Source organism: Panicum hallii, chromosome 3 (genome assembly GCF_002211085.1).
Source record: "Panicum hallii strain FIL2 chromosome 3, PHallii_v3.1, whole genome shotgun sequence".
In the NCBI taxonomy this organism is placed as follows: Eukaryota; Viridiplantae; Streptophyta; class Magnoliopsida; order Poales; family Poaceae; genus Panicum; species Panicum hallii.
The window spans coordinates 13078657-13096540 of NC_038044.1; the positions used below are offsets into that span (position 1 = coordinate 13078657).

At 44.9% G+C, this 17884-nt stretch overlaps 3 protein-coding genes across 3 annotated transcripts; 2 read left to right on the forward strand and 1 right to left on the reverse strand.

The window, feature by feature from the left end:
• Positions 1-3793: 3793 nt before the first annotated feature.
• On the reverse strand, positions 3794-7677 carry LOC112887523. Its single transcript, XM_025953712.1, has 8 exons — positions 6762-7677; positions 6132-6206; positions 5981-6052; positions 5716-5796; positions 5307-5404; positions 4327-4452; positions 4152-4200; positions 3794-4054 (listed from the first exon to the last, which is right to left on the reverse strand). The coding sequence occupies exons 1-8, from the start codon at positions 7608-7610 to the stop codon at positions 3899-3901; spliced, it is 1506 nt and encodes a 501-aa protein (XP_025809497.1). The 5' UTR covers positions 7611-7677; the 3' UTR covers positions 3794-3898.
• A 519-nt stretch (positions 7678-8196) lies between these two features.
• On the forward strand, positions 8197-10969 carry LOC112887451. The gene is made up of 2 exons (XM_025953625.1): positions 8197-8457; positions 10570-10969. Exons 1-2 carry the CDS (start codon positions 8335-8337, stop codon positions 10678-10680), a joined length of 234 nt encoding a protein of 77 aa, XP_025809410.1. The 5' UTR covers positions 8197-8334; the 3' UTR covers positions 10681-10969.
• Positions 10970-11997: 1028 nt separating this feature from the next.
• LOC112885231 (type I inositol polyphosphate 5-phosphatase 1-like) lies at positions 11998-15721 on the forward strand. Its single transcript, XM_025950877.1, has 8 exons — positions 11998-12391; positions 12710-12797; positions 13041-13145; positions 13684-14266; positions 14437-14657; positions 14763-14871; positions 14940-15082; positions 15216-15721. Exons 1-8 carry the CDS (start codon positions 12340-12342, stop codon positions 15466-15468), a joined length of 1554 nt encoding a protein of 517 aa, XP_025806662.1. The 5' UTR covers positions 11998-12339; the 3' UTR covers positions 15469-15721.
• The last annotated feature ends 2163 nt before the right edge of the window (positions 15722-17884 follow it).

Sequence of the window (17884 nt, forward strand, 5' to 3'; positions counted from 1 at the left end):
ACACTAATTAAAAAAACTAAATATAAATTAATTATAAAACTAATTACACATATGGAGGTTAATTCACGAGACGAATCCATTAAACCTAATTAGTCTATGATTTGACCATGCTGTGCTATAGTAAATATGTGCTCATGATTGGATTAATTATGCTTAATTCTCATGAATTAGCCTTAATTTATATAAAATTTTATAATTAATTTATATTTAATATTTCTAATCGGTATAAAAACATCTGATAAGATCCGGATTCAAACATACCCTCGTAAGAAAACCCTTATAAGATTTAGAACATTCATCATAGTGTACACTAGCCATGCTTATACTTTAGGACCGAGTCTTCGAATCCACATCCATATTGATCTGTGAAACGTGAATCGTGGTGTGACCGGTACCGTACGCATGATAGCTTTCCGAGTTGAAGCGGCCACGCGACGAGGACAGCGGCCCACGGAACTCGCATGGTTTTGGTCGAGCGGGCGGGGAAGCTGTCGCATGCCCGCATGCGTCGGCCGCGCCCACGGCAGGGGCCGGGGGAGGGTGGCGATCCGGCCGGTGAGGCACGCGCCGGAACGAGCCAGCCGACGTCACGCGCGTGCGGCGTGCCGCGCGCGGCCTCGCCGGTCGCCGTGCTGCCGGCAGCCGGTCGGCCCCGCGGGGGCACGGCGCCCCAGGGGCCAGGCCCAGGGGCAAGGCAACCGCACCCCCTTTTCTCTTGCTGCGTCCCCCGGCGCGCCGGGCTATGATGGCGATCGGCACGCCACAGCCTCATGGAGCGGGCTGCACGCCGTCCTCCGATCCCCTCCCCTCCCGGCGTGCTCCCGCTCCCAGAGATTCCTGTTCCAACCGGCACCCGGCCGGCCGCACGACGGCACGAGCGAGATCACACACAGCTTCAGGTCACGTTCGCTCACCTGGCGCTGTCATGTCAACCTTGTTTCCTGCGCAGTAAACGACGACCAGGACATCCCCCATCAGACGCCCATCTCGAGTTCAGCCAGAAGTTGATGGATGCCTTCAGCTATACATTCGTCTGGGCTTCACGAGATCCATCCACCTGCTTGTCAGTTTGACGGCAACCGTTCGGGGAATCATGTGCGAAAGAAGGTCAATCGCAAAAGGCAAATAAATCAAGACGCGGGGCTAGCTGGCCCAGCGTGAAAGGAAAAGCGGACCGGCGACCTAAAAGTGAGGGGCACCTGTACGTTTGGATCACACAAGGAATTGAAGAACAATTATAGGAGTAGTTGCCTAAAGCAAATTTTCCTGCATCCCGGTTCTTGATCCGGACTGTACCAACCCCGGCTGGTTGTCCAGTCGCTGGCGGTAACTAATTCTTGCGGATTTCGAAACCTTTGGCACTGCTTCGCGAGGAGCTTAAAAAAATTTTATATGAAGCTGTGCTAAAGAGATATTTTTCCGTGGTTTCATCCATTAAGCACCTGGTGAAACACCTAGTGAAGTTATTTTCAGCTTATACTAGAGAGGAGAAGCCAGAAATCGTAGCTTTTCCTGCAGGCCCACTTTTCGCCAAATGATTTTAAAAATAGCTTCAGCTTTACCAGATAAACTGCTTCAGGTACTATTTTAGAAAAAACTGAAGCTATGCTAAACAGGTCGTCAGGGAGAAGAGCTGAAAGCTTCCGTGAATCCGTGTGTGCCTACCATTGCTAGAGTTCTGCTTTGCGTTCAAAAGAAATGCTAGAGTTCTGCTACTCTCTCTCTCTCTCTCTGTGCAAGAGAGCCAGGCATCCGGCAAAGCCGCAACGCGCGACGAGTTGGAGCCTCGTTTTCAGCTTTGCAAAGCTAGGCCACAAAGATTCGAGTGGTTGCATGATTGTTTAACTGATCTGAAGAGTGGCGGAGGAAAAGCTAGGGCCACTAGAGCCATGGCCTAGTCGTCAGCCCGTTTCTTCCACACTACTGTGTTGTGTACTGTAGTACGAAGGTGTAGTACAAAGGTCCAGTCCAATCTGCATAGTCGGCCCATGACGTTGGGCTGTACCACCTCCGCCCCTATCTGCATATGAAGTGGTTGGGGGCTTTATTTACGGTTCCCCGATGAAAAAGGCACACTTGTTCAACCAAAATTTATTCTCTTAACTATGTGTGAATTGTCCAGCCAAGTCCTGCATGCTCGGTGATCGATGCTACCTGCTTGGAGTTGCCAGTTGAGCCGTCGTTTTCGCTCACGGGCAGGGGCGCATAAAGGGTAGATCCAAACCAAACCCCAGTTTACGTTGACACGATAGATATCGGGTACGTGGTTGTGCACCTGCGATGGCGAATTCCAGCGGAAAAAAAGGCCGGGGGCCTGTGTTCTCCTCGGTGCGACACGTTCCCAAACTTCAACCGCACGACGACGATGCTGCTGTCCTCAACTGTTCAGACGAAATCAGGATGCTGGTGGGTGAGAATAGGATTAGAAAAAGGCTACCGCCCTAGCATAACAAGTCCGTGTTCGTAGATGGGGAGGAGAGGAGGAATCTTGGCCAAGACGAAGACGGTGAGCAGTGCGCGTCAAACGCTTTTGACACGGTCACGGAGCATGCGAAGGTCGTGTTCGTCCGGGACAGGAATGAACGGATTTCTGCTCCCCTCCGTCGGCAAGGAGGCAACTGCTCACCTGCCAGTGGTCACACGACAGGATCAATGAATTATGAAGGCAGTGTGACCCGAAAAGGAGAAAAAGAGGATGAAAAAGAAGAGCAGCGGACTCAGATGGGCCTAATTGGCTCGGAACCACAGATGGGCCTAATTGGCTGGGAACAGCCAGCCCCGCGCGCCTGTCTACAACCAGGCTCCTCGTCTTCCTCCAGACATCCACCGACGACGGCGACGGAGGTGCGCTCGCAGCGCCGAACGGATCTGCTCGACGACCGAGCCAGCGGCCAGGGGCGAGCGGACGGATGACCGGAGAGAGAGAGAGAGAGAGAGAGAGAGAGAGAGAGAGAGAGAGCGAGAGAGAGAGAGCAACGGGCGATGTGCAGATGGCGACGGAGCGCCACACTGCCCCAGCTCCGAACGGCTGCTGCCCCACGGCCACGCGCGTGCCAAGCGACGGCGGAGGGCCGGCGAACGGGCGGGCATCGGGAGCCGGGTGGAGAGAGACCGCGCTAAAACCATCTCTGTCCACGCACACGAGCCACGCGGGCTTATCTGTTAAACACAGGCGTCAAAATGAAAAAACCCGGATAGCATTTTATAATTTTATATTTAGACCTCTGGTTTGGATCGCGATTAATATTTGCGATCCAAACTAGGAGTTTAAATGAAAATATCTGATAACATTTTATATTTAGACCTCTATTTTGGATCGTAATTATTAATTGCGATTCAAATAAGGTCTGAGTGAAAACATTGGATGGTCTAAATGTAAAAAATCTGATACGGCGGCGGAGCTCCGGCGAGCTCCCGCAGGGGCCGATACGAGATCGGAGATGCTCCCCGGACAAAATCTTGGGAAGCCTGCCTCCCGCCATCCCAAATTTATCTGCCTTGCCGAGCGCGGCAGTGAGCCCGCGCCCGTGCTCCGCCGGTTGCTGCGGCCGCCGCCGCGGGGCAGAAAAGCTTCGGGCTGCGGACGTGGTGGTTTCGTCTCCGGGAACGGTGGCGCGGGGCCACCTCCGCACGCGACGCGCGCACGGAGCAACAGAAACAACCCGGGCGTCGCCTCTTGCGCACCGCCCAGGCGCAGCCGGCAACAGTGGACGTGGGAACTGGGAAGGCCATGGTTGCTGACAGCACTGGCCGAGGCGGCGGAGCTGCTTTTAGAGCTCGTGAGTTCGTGACATTTGTAAGCATGAAATTGAATATTGAATTGACCAAAATTTTTACACAACGCCTGTACGGCAATCAGAATTCAGAATTAGATTTGCGGTTTGCTACTTCATCTGACTTAAAATTTCAACCACTTCCAGTTAGCATAGGATTGGGCCTCGTCGTCGAAAGGAACAGCATCGTTGCAGGAGCCTTCTGCCTCAGCCGGTCGAGGGGGCTCTGCAATTTGCTCCCGGTATCTTTGCGCCATCTCTTCAGCCTCAGAAAACACCTTCTGCCTCCAGAATAGAGAAAATGTGAGCACTCAAATGAACATACAACTGAAGTAATCATTCCACTTAAAAAGAAAATAGTGTGCCACATGGTTTCACCTCTTTGTTAGTGATAAACAATCCAGGTTCGCTCTCAAGGTCCTTTGTGCTGCATAAAGCCATAAACATGTAGTCATGCATAGCAGAAACTCACCGAACAGCAGACAGAACAAATCTTACAGGGCATTAGAGCAGCAGTATGCTCCACAGTCACTGCAAATTTGCTATGTTATACCTGAGGGCAATTCTTTCTGGAGATGCCGATTTAATGACAAGAGCTTTCACTGTCTCGCCCACTTTTAGCACATCAGCAACAGATCTCAGCTGGCCATTTGTTATGTTCGACATGTGCAGTAAGCCACTGCAAAACATTACAAACTTATGAATCTTGGATACAAAATGTTTACATGCTTGCCAAGTAGTAATAACCAAAGATGCAAAATGGTTCATGATCCAGGTATCAGAAGAAGTTGTGTTGTCAGTTTTGAACTTTTGATATGACAAAGACACATGAATAGCAAATTACAACTAAAAATGACTAAAATTAACAAGGACTTATTGAAAACACAGAAACATGGAAAGATGGTGCCTGTATAATAAGGGAATGGACTCTTAGCTGAAGCACAGCACCATTGCTCTGAATCTAAGTCAAAGATTGACATAGGATCCCTTGCTAGCGTTCCTTGACGGAAACAGGTGTAGGTACAAATGTTTATTGGAGCAGTTGGGAAGAGCACCGACCATTTTCGCAATCATTAGAAGGAGGAGCTAGCTCAGCCATCTAGGCATATCTTGAGATACGTAATGAAAGGCATCAATGTGAAGGCAGATTAGCAAATCTTATTTTAAAAGTCATGGCTTTGTTCAAATAATCCAGTCCAAGAACACTACTTGCATTATGTAAACTACTCATATAAAGATATACTGTAAAAATCAAATGCACATTGTGGTTGCTTATAAATGATTTTGTATATATTAAGGAGTAAGCCTACAAAACACACACACACATGATTAAAATAATTTGAACTCGAGGTGCATAGGATTAGATCATGCTGATTAGAGGAAAAAATACTGCTAGAAATGAAATTTCAGTGATACTGAAATAATGTAATGGTTAGGAAAGAGTATGAAATCATTCTGAAAATTCATTTAGGTCGAGCAGAACAGGAACAAATGGCATTTGTGAAAACACAGGTTAGGGTCTTGAGATGTTACCCTCTGTTAGTCTCGCCAATCCTAATTTGCGCACCATATGCAAATAACTTGCGGACTGTCCCTTGCAAGAGCGTCCCTTCTCTAAGGTATGTCACCGCCTAAACAAGTAAGCAATTTTTTTAAAGGGGAAGAGTAAGAGAAATTCAGGAATTCACTCATAAATTAGAGTGTGACAATTGACAAAAGTATTGCCAAATGACGAAGGTACTTTGGAGAGTACTCAGGAAACAACTGTATCAAAAGGTAAACAAATAGAAAAGTTTCTTGCATAAACATTGCTTAAAAGCAACCAGATAAGTTGTTAAAACAAGTATACAACATACGGCAAAAGAAAAAGAGTAAGACAAAGTATTAAAATATGTGGTCTATGCTTTATAACAGGTAGCAGAGGTCAATGTAGTTAACTTACCCATGCTTCTTTTTCACTAATTATCAATTCGTTATTTGCTTCGTCAATCCTTGTAATGCAGACATGCATTTCTTGACCAACCTGTGTACGCAAATTTTTTAACTCAGTAGCTCACGTATCAAATTCATGCCCAAAAGGTGAATTTGAAACCATCAATCGTGCTGACACCAAGTGTGAAACAGCATACTGAAGCCAGACAAGACTCAGTTTTGTCTATATGAGATGCAAAAAATATATTACGGAATACAAATGATGCAGCACTTACTTTATTCTTTAGATCTGTGAAATTTCTTGGTCTAGTCATCATCTCAGGCTTAGGGAGGAATGCCCGAAGGCCCTGAGAAGGGAAATGCACTTTAGCCATAAATTACAAAAGTGAACTAAGTGTTTTATGGAGTAATACTGTAAACTCTTACCTCGATTCTAGACAGCAAGCCACCAGCATTCCACTCATAAATTTTGACCTTGATGGGTACATTTAGCTGTTTTATCTGGACATCACAGGCAAACATTATTACAAAACAAGATCAAACTTTCTCATAGAGCACTCAGCAGTAGCATTACATAGCTAATAAGACAACTATGTCTTGTCACCAAAACAGGTCATGATGAAAGATAAATATTTGCATAGAAAACGTTTTGAGGACAAGTCCAGCGGCCTTGAATGTAGATTGTGCCACTTTTTTTTTCTACAGCACACTTTAACACCAAATACGTTTGATTAACACCATCCTAAGAACTTAAGATAGAATTTGTTTTCAACTATATATCAACTATCCACCATGCTCTAACAGCTCGAGGTCTGAGAACAAGAAATTAGTTTAGTAGGTTTGTAGGTGTTACCAGCAAGATGGTCAACTGATTATGAGTTCCAGACCTACTCATATGTAACAGTTTGTTTGAGCTTTGAACTAGTTTCTATTCGATCATGTTCCACATCTACTTGGCGGTGCATAAAAACCCAACAAATAATGAACAACCAAATTATATGTAAGAGATCACTCCAAGGATTTCCAACAACAAAAGAAAGGATCGGCATAGAGGACCTGCCTCGCTCTGTGCCACGCGACGCGCCGGAACAGCCTGCGTACGGACAGCAGCGGCCGCCCACCAAGTGTTCGACCGAGGACTTCAGCGAACACGATCGTGCCAACGCCCATCACTGCCGCGCGTTTCTCCTTCCCATTCCTGCCGCTCGTCAATTCCCCATCCTCCTCTCCCGCGCCGACCTGCCTGACCACGACGCCCACTCTCCCTTCGATGGCGAACTCAGCCGCACGCTCTGACCCGATGTCGCACGCCACGTACCCGAACTCCTCTCCGGGCACCGGCACCGCCTCCTTGGTCAGCATCAACGCCGGTTCGCCCCCAGCTCCGATATCCACGTCGAGGGTCCTACAGTCGTTTCGCACCACGACGCCGGCGACGAAGTCCCCTGGCTTGGGGTCGTAGTACCTGATCCCACGCCCGCCGGCGGACACTCCAGAGGTCCTCGCCGCCTCATCCGCCGCGTCGCTCTCCGCGCGCCCCCCTGCGGCGGCGTCTGCTTCCGCGTCGGGGTCAGTGCTCTTCACCTGGAAGAACTTGAGGAAAGGCGCGAGCGCTTCCTCCGTGGACAGCACAGGAACGGGCTCGGGCTCCTCCTCGGCATCCTCCGCGACGGAGGGGGACGGCTTCTCGAGGAGGTGGAGCTCGTCGCCTCCACTTCTGCCTCCGCCGCCGTCGGCTGAGGAATAGGACGAGGCGTGGACTTGGGGCGGTGATGGGGCCGCTGCTCGTCGGGAGCAGAGGAGGTGGCTCGCGGTGGGGGCCCTGTGGTGCTTGGCTTGGCGTCTTCGAGCTCGAGGTGAGATGGACACAGCGGGGAGGAGGGAGAGGAGGGAGGGGAGCGGCATGGCGAAGCGGGCGGGCGAGCGAACGAGCTAGCTCGTGGGCGGCCGTCGCGCGGTTTTATCTCATCCCCTCGCGCCGCGTCGGCGGCACTTGGCGCGGTCACGGCGAACTGGATATTTCCGTCGGTTTCTCCAATTCGCTACTGACGGCCCCCGAAATGGTGGGCTCTTTGATGGGCCCATCAGGCCCGGATAGACCTTTTTCGCTTATATTTTTTTTGCAAACAAAACGTTGTATTTATTTCTCCTACGATCATAGAAGAATCCCTTGTTACGGCTCATCGATAGATATGTGATCAACCATGATTTTCAATGAGGTGGAAAATGGCCATGTCAGATCCCAAATTGCTTAAACTTTACCCATATTTTTTGTTCTTCCCTGACTTCCCTCAGTTCAGTATAATTGCAGACTATAACCATTGTAGACGCATCACGCATACAAATTCCTGCTTCTTGGAATTACAAAATGCAATTTCTCCTTTTTTTTATTTCAAATTTGAGGCGAACACAATTGTAGAAAGAACTGTACCACACACAACGTCACTGACATGTGGGACCCGGCAGCAGGCCACCCAAAGACTTGCCGTCTAGGTCGAGGAGGACCCCCGCAGGCCGCAGGAGGCACAAGCCCGAATCCTTCGCATTCGCATCCCCGAGCGGCGGAAGGAAGGGAGCCGAGCGAGAAGGCCAGCAAAGAGGAGCCGAAGGTTGCTAGGGCCGGAGGCGGATGGGGTTCATGCTGCGGGTGAGGCTGGCCTCCTTCTTCGCCGGCGCGACGGCCGCCGCGGCGGGCGGGGGCTACTTCCTCTACAAGGACTACAGGCTCGCCCACGACTCCATGGCCCTCAAGGTATGCCAGCCCACCCCTTTCTGCTCGGATCTTAGATTATTGCGCGCGTATCGCTATTGGTGCCCTCGGCGATAGTGGTAAACCCTCGTTGACCCTCGTTGTGGAGTGCCCAAGCCGGCATGTCTTGTGCGTCTTGGTTGATGACTCAAGGAGCGTCCTCCATATTGTTCTTTTGCCGAGAATGCCAGTGTTGATTGTTTGATGCAAGGTTGGGGATAGCATTTCTATGTAGATCATGTGCTCTTGTGAGCTTATCATATCAGTGTAAAGGGGTTGGCATAATTGATTCGTTGAGATATCAGATGCTTGCACGTAGGGCCTCAACTTTATCGTTTCCTGACTATTTGGGGGTATATATGGGATTGCCATGGACTTGTCACTTTCAATTGAAGTCTTTCCTGTATTGATTTGTTTGATTTACACACTTTACAACATCTACAAAATGCAACTAGCAATGCCCTTATGAAATCCACGGTTGCAGTTCCAGCACTGCAAGATATGATGTAGAGTGTCAAATTGAAGTTATTTTCTTGTCAGTTCCTTAATGTCTCACAGTTTGTGTTAAATCGTGTCTTGCTATGCACTATGCTGGGAGATTGGAACATATTGTTCATACCAGTAATTGCTTCTGGAAGTGCCTATGGACTTGTTCAAATACCCAAGTAGGAGTATTATCTGGCTCTTTACCATTAGATTCTGGATCTGGATGAATGAATATGTTTTGGTACAGAACTATTTTACAACCACAGTCCTTACTGAATTGTATGTTCATTTTGTGACTTAAAATAATGTGTTTGCAGTCCCTTGCCAACACAGGATGTTCATGTATTAGTGTTCTAAACAAGTGGAACTATGGAAGTAATTGTGAATTTTGAGCTAACATTTACATTAAAATTCAATTGTGTGGCAGGATTAGAGCTGAATCAAAACCTGTTTCCTACATGTGACTTGAGCATACTTAGGCATTGACATTCATCAATGCAGCATATGTTGGTTTTCATTTCATGATTTTCATCCATATGTTCCTGTATGTATTTTGCAAAATTGTTTTTTTCCCTTTAGAGTGAGCATAATACAGAAGTATGATTTTTTGTGAACTTCAGAACTTACCCTGTTTCTGAGGCTCAAAACGTGATTCGTTCATGGCAATGTGATAACTCAAAGAAATGAGTGGAGTGGAGTTATGCAGAGAAAACTGGGAAATTTTTTACTCTGTTTCTGATGATCAAAACCAGATACATTCAGTAAGTATCAATAAAATGTGTGAACTCATAAAAATGAGTGGAATTATGTAGAGAAGACTAGGGAAATTGTTCAACTATTTGCGATTAGAGGAACCTGCCATATGGTTTATAGTTTTGCATAAGCAGTGGCAGTTATCTTGACATTACTATTGAGGTTTCTAGATCTGTACTCTGTAGCTCAAATCCTTCTCCAGTTGCACAATTTTTCTGCCTAAGGCTTCCCATAAATTCATACAGAAGAATGAACTTTCTGTGAACTTCCGAACTTACCCTGTTTCTGAGGCTCAGAACCTGATTCATTCATGGCAATGTGATAACTCAAAGAAATGAGTGGAGTTATGCAGAGAAAACTGGGAAATTTTTGCGGACTTCAGAAACTCAGTTTCTGATGCTCAAAACCAGATACCTCAGTAAGCATCAACAAAAATGTGTTGAACTCATAAAAATGAGTATAATTGTGTAGAGAATACCAGGGAAATTGTTCAAATATGTGTAATTAGAGGATCCTGCCATATGTTTTATAGTTTTGAACAAGCAGTGGCAGTTACCTTGGCATTACGGTTGAGGTTTCTTATCTGTACTCTGTAGCTCAAAAGCTTCTCCAGCTGCACAATTTTTCTGCATGTGTGAAATTCCTCTCTGCCTAAGGCTTCCCATAAATTCATAAATACTGTTACCTTTTCACATCGCATCAGTCTCTCAGGCTGATCAATCTTTGTCGTAGCTGTAATATTAAGTTCTCTATTGCTATATTTCATATCCTGTTCTCGCAGAAAAAGCTTTCTGCCTATGCTAAATTCCTCTCTGTACTGCATGACTCTGGCTGTGTTGAAGGAAAGCATCTGACCTTTACAATTGATATCCTCAGGTAAAAGGTCTCCAAGAGTCTACCGACGCTCGCTACAAAGCCCTTGAAAAACGACTTGCGGCTTTGGAAGGTCAGCAGAGCACTGGGGCTGCTCCGGATGCATCTGATTAGTCTGTTCACTATGAGGATTGAGCATGGATAATTTACGACTGTTTTCTTTACCCCGGTTATCTTCTCCTTTGAAAGCAAGAGGCCTGACTGACAACAAAATAATCTAGGATGCTTCTTTTGTACCGCAATTGTCTGAGGCTGAGGTTCTTCCCCTACATTCTGTTTGTGTTTCATGTCAGAGATGCACATGAACATCAGAACTCTGATTGCTCAGGCATACAGAACGTGCACCAAATGGTCGTAAACCCAACACCAATTTGAGACGGATGGATTTTGCCGCATCGTCTCACTGTGTCCCATTTTACTGACCTGCGCACGTTGCATTTGGCAATGAGCACACGTACCGCGTTGTGTCATTTATGCAGTCGCTTGACATGGTTTGCTTGGCCTACATTAACCGCCGGTTTGCGGCTTGTTTTTTGAACCCAAAAATGGAGCGGCCTGTTTACCTGAACACAGCAGGGAGGTTGGATCGCTGGTTTCACAAGAGAGCCGTCATGGATCTGGTAGGTGCCGGCTGGTGACGAGTAAGTGAAAAAAAAATTCAGGTTTTGTCACAATGATAAAAATGTGGTTCACATGAGGCAGGCTGCTCTAATCTAGCAGTATCATGTTAAATGCAGCATTGTAAATGCCATTATCAGTTCTGCACCATCTTCAAACTCGGCAACATCATCATTAACTGAGCACATCGTGGCAAGCAACTGCCAATTGAAAAATTTTCAAGCACGAGGCAACGATTAGGTCTTCCGACCATACCAGGAGTAAACTTAGCTGCAAGGCATGGACCTCGCTGAAGGAAAAACAAAAATGTATCCTCTCTGTTTTATTTTCTACAAGGCAGTAGCGTATCCTGTTGAATTTGGCCTGCGACATAACATGTTAGGTCCAAATCCTCAAATCTCAAGGATGGACACCCTGAACCTTGGATATGAAACAATGGACATGGTATTTGTCGCGTAATCTGTTCCTTTCATGCTTTCACGTGCTGCTTGACTACTACCTCCTTCAGTCATCTTTATATACATGGCGTCTTGGACGGCAAAAAGGAAGTCAAAAGCAAGCCAAACTAGCTGTAGGAAACGTCATTTAAATTTGACCGGAGGGAGTAGTTAGATGCAGCAGAGTCTTCCACTGAAAACAGCAGCGGAATTTAACTTGAAATTCAGATTGGATAATGTTGTTTACCATGTGTGAAGACAATAAGGTGATAGCACATTTTTGGCAGTATAATAAGCTGCAGAAAGCACATATTGGCAGCATTTGGACGATAATTCAACCAAAAGAAAATATGCCGGCAATATTACCCCACAACACGTACCAATATGAGCACACGGGCAACGTTAGGAAGCGTGCTTAGCTTAGCTAGGTGGATTAACAATGCATTATGCAAGAACGCCATGGACCGACCCGGTTGCTTGCTTGGTAGCCGGCCGGTGTCATCCAGAGCATGCACCAGCCCCACCTCCAGTCTCCAGATCTCCTCGTCAATAACTAATAAACCAGTCGAGCTAGCTTTGCTCATAAAAGCTACTACTCGTGTCGTTTATTTTGGTGTCCACTGCAGTCTTCTCGATTACGCGTCCTCCTCCTCCTCCCTGATCTCCTTGTCGCGGCCATTGCTCCAACCTCGCCAAGACCACCCAGAGGCAGCTAGCCATGGCAGCTCCGCCAGGTTGCCCACGGACGCCGCGCATGGCCGGCCACCAAGGTTTCTTCTTGCGCCTCTTCTCATCTCTTCCGATCTTTTTCATATGCGCGGAAGCTGTTCTCAGTGTGTGGTGTGGTCCGTTTACTCAAGCTTGATCCTGTCTGAAGCAAAACGATATAAAATTGCCATGAAAGATGTTTGGTTTGCAAGTAGATTAGCATGAACTTGGATGCTATTCATTGTTTGGTTTGTTTCACTCAGTTTCACCCTAGCACAAGTCGACTGTACAATATTCTACAGACACCTCCTCGGCTGCTCGATTAAAGTTCTGGGAGGCTTGTCGCCCTGTATGCTAATGCAATCTACTTTGCCTCGCAGATGGTCAGACGATGGCTGCACCTAGCAGACTTAGAAGGCAGAATTCAGAGATCCTTCGTGCTCAGTACATTGACGTTAGAGAGCTCAGGTACACAGGTTCTGTGTTTTGTTGGGTCCAGTTATGTTTTTGACAGTATTTCTTCCCTCCGTAGTTCTTCGGCAAATGGTACACCTGCTTCTCATCTACTCCGGATACAGTGATTATTACATATCGGAAAAGATAGTAACAAAGTCAAAACTAACTGCTACTACGCTGAAACAAACAAATAAAGCATGCTACTTGTAATTTGGAGTGATGTTCTTTCATCTAAACTGATCTTTTAATGTACAGGATCTGTGCAGGAACATGGAATGTTGGAACCAAATGTCCACCCAGTGACTTGGATATTCACGAATGGTTGGATATAGATGAGCCAGCTGATATTTATGTTATTGGGTAATTTTTCGCCCAAAAACCTTTCGTTTCAGGTGGCAGGTGGGCCAACACCAGGAATTGAGTTCTAAGGGGAAAAAAATCAATTGTTTGAACCTTTCTTTTTCATTTTTTTCAAGATAATGGTATGCGGCACCAGGTTTGCGCCAAATGAACCAAAATCTGGCGTACTGGTTTTTGATCTTGGGAAACTACTAAAACTGTTTGGGAAACAGGAACAGGGAACTTGTTAACTATGTAATTCGGACTTGAGTTCTCCTTAAATAATGAATTAGCAGTGCTCTTGTTGTTATTCAAAAAAGAAAATTTGTTAACTATATTCGAAACAGGAACTGGGAACTTGCTATATTTGAAATTATTAAGCAATCGCATGCAGCTTGATAAGTATAATAGTATATTAAGGTGACAGGTATCTAAATAAGCAAACCCTTATCCCTATATGGTAGGCCCACGTGCTGTTTGGCCATGAGATGATGTAGTATTGCTGCAACTTAATAATAAAGAGTTCCATTTACCATGAATACCATTGTCTATCTTTCAGATTTCAAGAAATTATTTCACTAGGTGTCGGGTATATGATTGGTACTGAAGACAATCGTCCAGTTGCAGTATGGGAGCATATAATCCATGAAACTTTGAATAAGATGTGCCCAGATAAATCAGAGTTTAAATGCCATAGTGACTCTCCTCCACCAGCAAGGTTTATTCCACCAGATTGTGTTATTGCAATGGATAGTGAATTGCTTAGTGAGTCTAATAATGATAGTGATGAGGAACTTCATCTGCTGGACAGTTCAAAATCATCTACTTCAGCTCGCTGTCTTCAGCCATTGGATTTAGCCTGTGATGTTAATATTGATAATAGAGTTAAAAGGAAAAGACCGCAGTATGTACAGTTAATAAGCAGGCAAATGGTAGGACTATTTCTTTCGGTATGGGTTCGGAGAAGCCTGCAGAAGCACATTCAGAATTTGAGAGTATCAATTGTAGATGTACTCCTAGGTAACAAGGCAAGTGACAACTCTGATGATATTTTGTTTTATTACTCATGCAGCTCTATATTTCAATTGTATCATACTTGGGAACTTAGAGAGTTGCCTGTCAAATTACATGGTGCTGACACTGTTTAGAATCAACGACAATTTTAAATATTTCTCCTCAGAACTCGAGTTTAGAAAATGCATGTTTTCGTTCTAACATACTTTCAAGAATAGTGAAGGACAGTTAGACCTTTTATTAAAAGAGATAACTTATCATTTTAAAATATTTTATTTCCTTAAATGATAATAAGTAGCTGCTTACCAGTGTAATCATCATGGCTATTCTTCAGGGATCAATATCAGTCAGCATGTCTATACATGATACTCATTTTTGCTTTGTATGTTGCCACCTGACCTCTGGTGAGAAAACTGGAGACGAACTAAAGAGAAATGCAAATGCTGAGAAAATTCTTAGAAAAACAGTGTTTAACCCAGTTGGTAGAGTAGGCGTGCCCCAAAGAATACATGACCACGAGTAAGTGAGTTAATCCCAGTCTTGTTACATTTCGCTATGCTCTAATATTGCACTGAATCAGCCATTTCCATGATTTTCATTCATATGCACCCTTAAAATTTTCAGAAGGATTATATTGTTAGGGGATCTCAACTATCGCCTCAACTTATCATATGAAATGACACACAAACTTATCTCCAAACAGGACTGGGATGGATTGTTTGAGAAGGATCAGGTAAATTTGATGTCCTAGTACATTCATTACTTCCACAGAATTTCCAGCTCATGCTTCTTCTGTGACAGCTGAAAAGAGAACTGGGGAAAGGATGCACATTCGACGGTTGGATTGAAGGGTCTATCAGCTTTGCCCCAACATATAAATATGAGTTTAATTCAAAAAAATATGTAAGTGATGCTTCAAAATCTGGGAGAAGAACACCTGCATGGTATGCTCTCCCGTCTGAGCTCCACCTTATGCTTTGCATAAGATTCATTCCAGTTCATTCAATCGTTCCAGATATCGATATTGTGATATGTGTACAACAATAAGCATATTAACATTATCACCTGCTTGTGTAGGTGTGACCGCATTCTCTCATATGGGAAGGGAACCAGGCTACTTTCCTACAAGAGGGCGGAGCTTACGCTTTCTGATCACCGCCCTGTGACCGCATTCTACATATCAGAAGTTGAAGTTTTAGTCCACAGAAAGTTTCAAAGAGCTCTAAAATTCACAAATGCAGAGGTTGAGGATAACCTATTACTGGGGAAGGAAGCAATTCTAAAACCATTGAGCTGTGAGACAGGCAATGCAATGACAAATTGGATCTAAGAATCTGTCTGAGGAGGTTCCATTGCATGACATATCCATTAGCCTGTTTATGACTTCACAGGTTCACATATCCATTTATAATCTTTGCTACATTCTTATTTGACCAAGAACATCATGCAATGTGCTTTTATAAGGGGAGTGGTGGCCATGAAACCATGATTATGGACCCTTGTCATTTTATCAAGCCATAGCATACTTTCTAGTATGATGGCATTGGTTAGAACAAATAGTCATGAAAGATTGATCAAAGTCATTCGCCGGGTCCTTTATTTACAGTATATTGTTCCTTTTTGTATCTTCTATATTCTTTGTGAAATTGTTCCGAAATCCCCAATTGTTACTAGTTGAGTACTTTATAGCAAATCTATTTTTTTAAGGAGAGAGAGAATCTATCCATTATATGTTCCATAGTCTTAAGATACTTCTTAGCAAAATATTACCTTGCAATAATTGATCAGTCAGATCAAATGAACTCACTCTCTTGAATTCCTGAACATTCAACTACACCAAAAATAAACGCTCAAGCAAACAAATTTATCAGGATTACAAAAAAGAACTTAACAGAAAAATGAACACACAAGCATTGGCGGTAGGGAAATTCAGAACTTCAGACAACAACTGAAGTTTTTTATTATTCGACGCCAAAACCCTTCCAGTACGCAGCATTTTCGCTCAGATCAAAAGCCCTGCCGCTGTACCCATAAGTATTCAGAATAAAGGGAGAGAATCCACCGAGAAGATTTAGTGCACACAGCTACGAACATAGGAGAAAGGCCTATTGCAATCAAATGAAGAAATAATTTTCCAGGACAAACATCTCAACTCGAGGACTGAGGACGCACAAATTTGCAGCCAAAGGGGAATATCCGTTACCTGTGTCGTCCATGTGGAGTTCCGGCTAAACGGCGGCGGGTTGGGATGACACGCAGCGATGGAGTTCTTCCTCCACCAATTTGTCCCTCCTCTTCCGCACTAGAGTCGCTGTAGAATCAGAGGAGCCCGTCGGCCTCCAACGTGGGGACTGGGGAGGCGGTTGCCGCGACCGCGATTTTCGCTGCCACCCTTCCGCCTCCTCTCTCTGTGCTCTTCTCCCGATTAGAAAAGCTGAACACCGGCGAGGCGCCGCGCGGAAATAGATAAGAGGAGGAAAATATGCTTTGCAATTTGTAAATGACCATTATATCATTATTCAGAAAGAAAAATGGCCACCATTCTTTGTGCAGGAAAGCTTACATGCGTCAATTTTCGAAATTTCTCCTTCAAAAGTAATTCTCCATTGATCCTACTTCAAAAAATCTATCGACTGATCTATAATTTATCAATTCTGAAAGAAAAACAAATATCGGCCCGCGGTGTATTCATCGCACATGCAACTAGTCGTTGTATCATCACACATGTTCGCTAGAGATAATAATATTTTAAAATTTTTTATTTTGTTCTGGAATATTTTATTTTATTCGGGAATATTGTTATCTCCAATCTTTTATTTTGTTCTAGAGTATTTTATTTTATTTGGAAATATTATTATCTCTAACAGATATGTATGATGATACGACAGCTAGTTACACAATATGTTATAAATAATATTATGAATATGTTATGAATAGACATCCGCCGAACTACCGGCACCCCAGCCCCCTCCATCGCCGCTTCCACGGTCGCGTCGCACAGGTTGGCCTACACCAACCGCGCGTGGTGCATCAATATCTGTGTACGCCAAGCAGTTAGGTAGAAACCATAAGGGATCACTGGTTTCATAAGAGGGCCATGTGGTTTCATAAGAGGGCCATGAATTTGGCAGGTGCCGGACGGCGATCAAGTGAATAAATTCAGGTTCTATTAGAATGATAAAAATGTGCTTCACATTAGGCAGTCTGCTACCTTCAGGATCTTCAGCATTTACAATTATCATATTAAAACCTCATCATTAGTGTCATTATCAGTTCCCCGCCATCTCCAAACTCAGCAAAGTCATCGTTGACTGAACACATCATTGCAGGCGAGACGCCTACTAATATTCAACACCATATTTCAAGCACAAGGCAATGATTTGGTCTCTCAAGACCTCCTCGCTGAAGGAAACACAAAACGTATCTTCCCGGTCTTATTTTCTACAAGGCAGCATTGTATCATGTTAAGTTTTGCCTGCAACATATCATGTAAGGGCCAAATCCTGAGCTCACTGTCAGTGGCAGATCTCAATGATGATGAACACTCTGAACCTTGGATGCCTGCGGTGGTTAGCTGTGACGCGATATGATTCTGAATAAGGATCTCAATAATGGAACGGATCAGCTGCATAGATGTGGATAAAATAAAGGCAGCGTTTGTCTCAAGGCACTAGCCGACTGGTACTGAAATGTGCTTACCTAGTTGGCTGTTTCATTGCATTCTGAAACAATGGAACATGGTATTG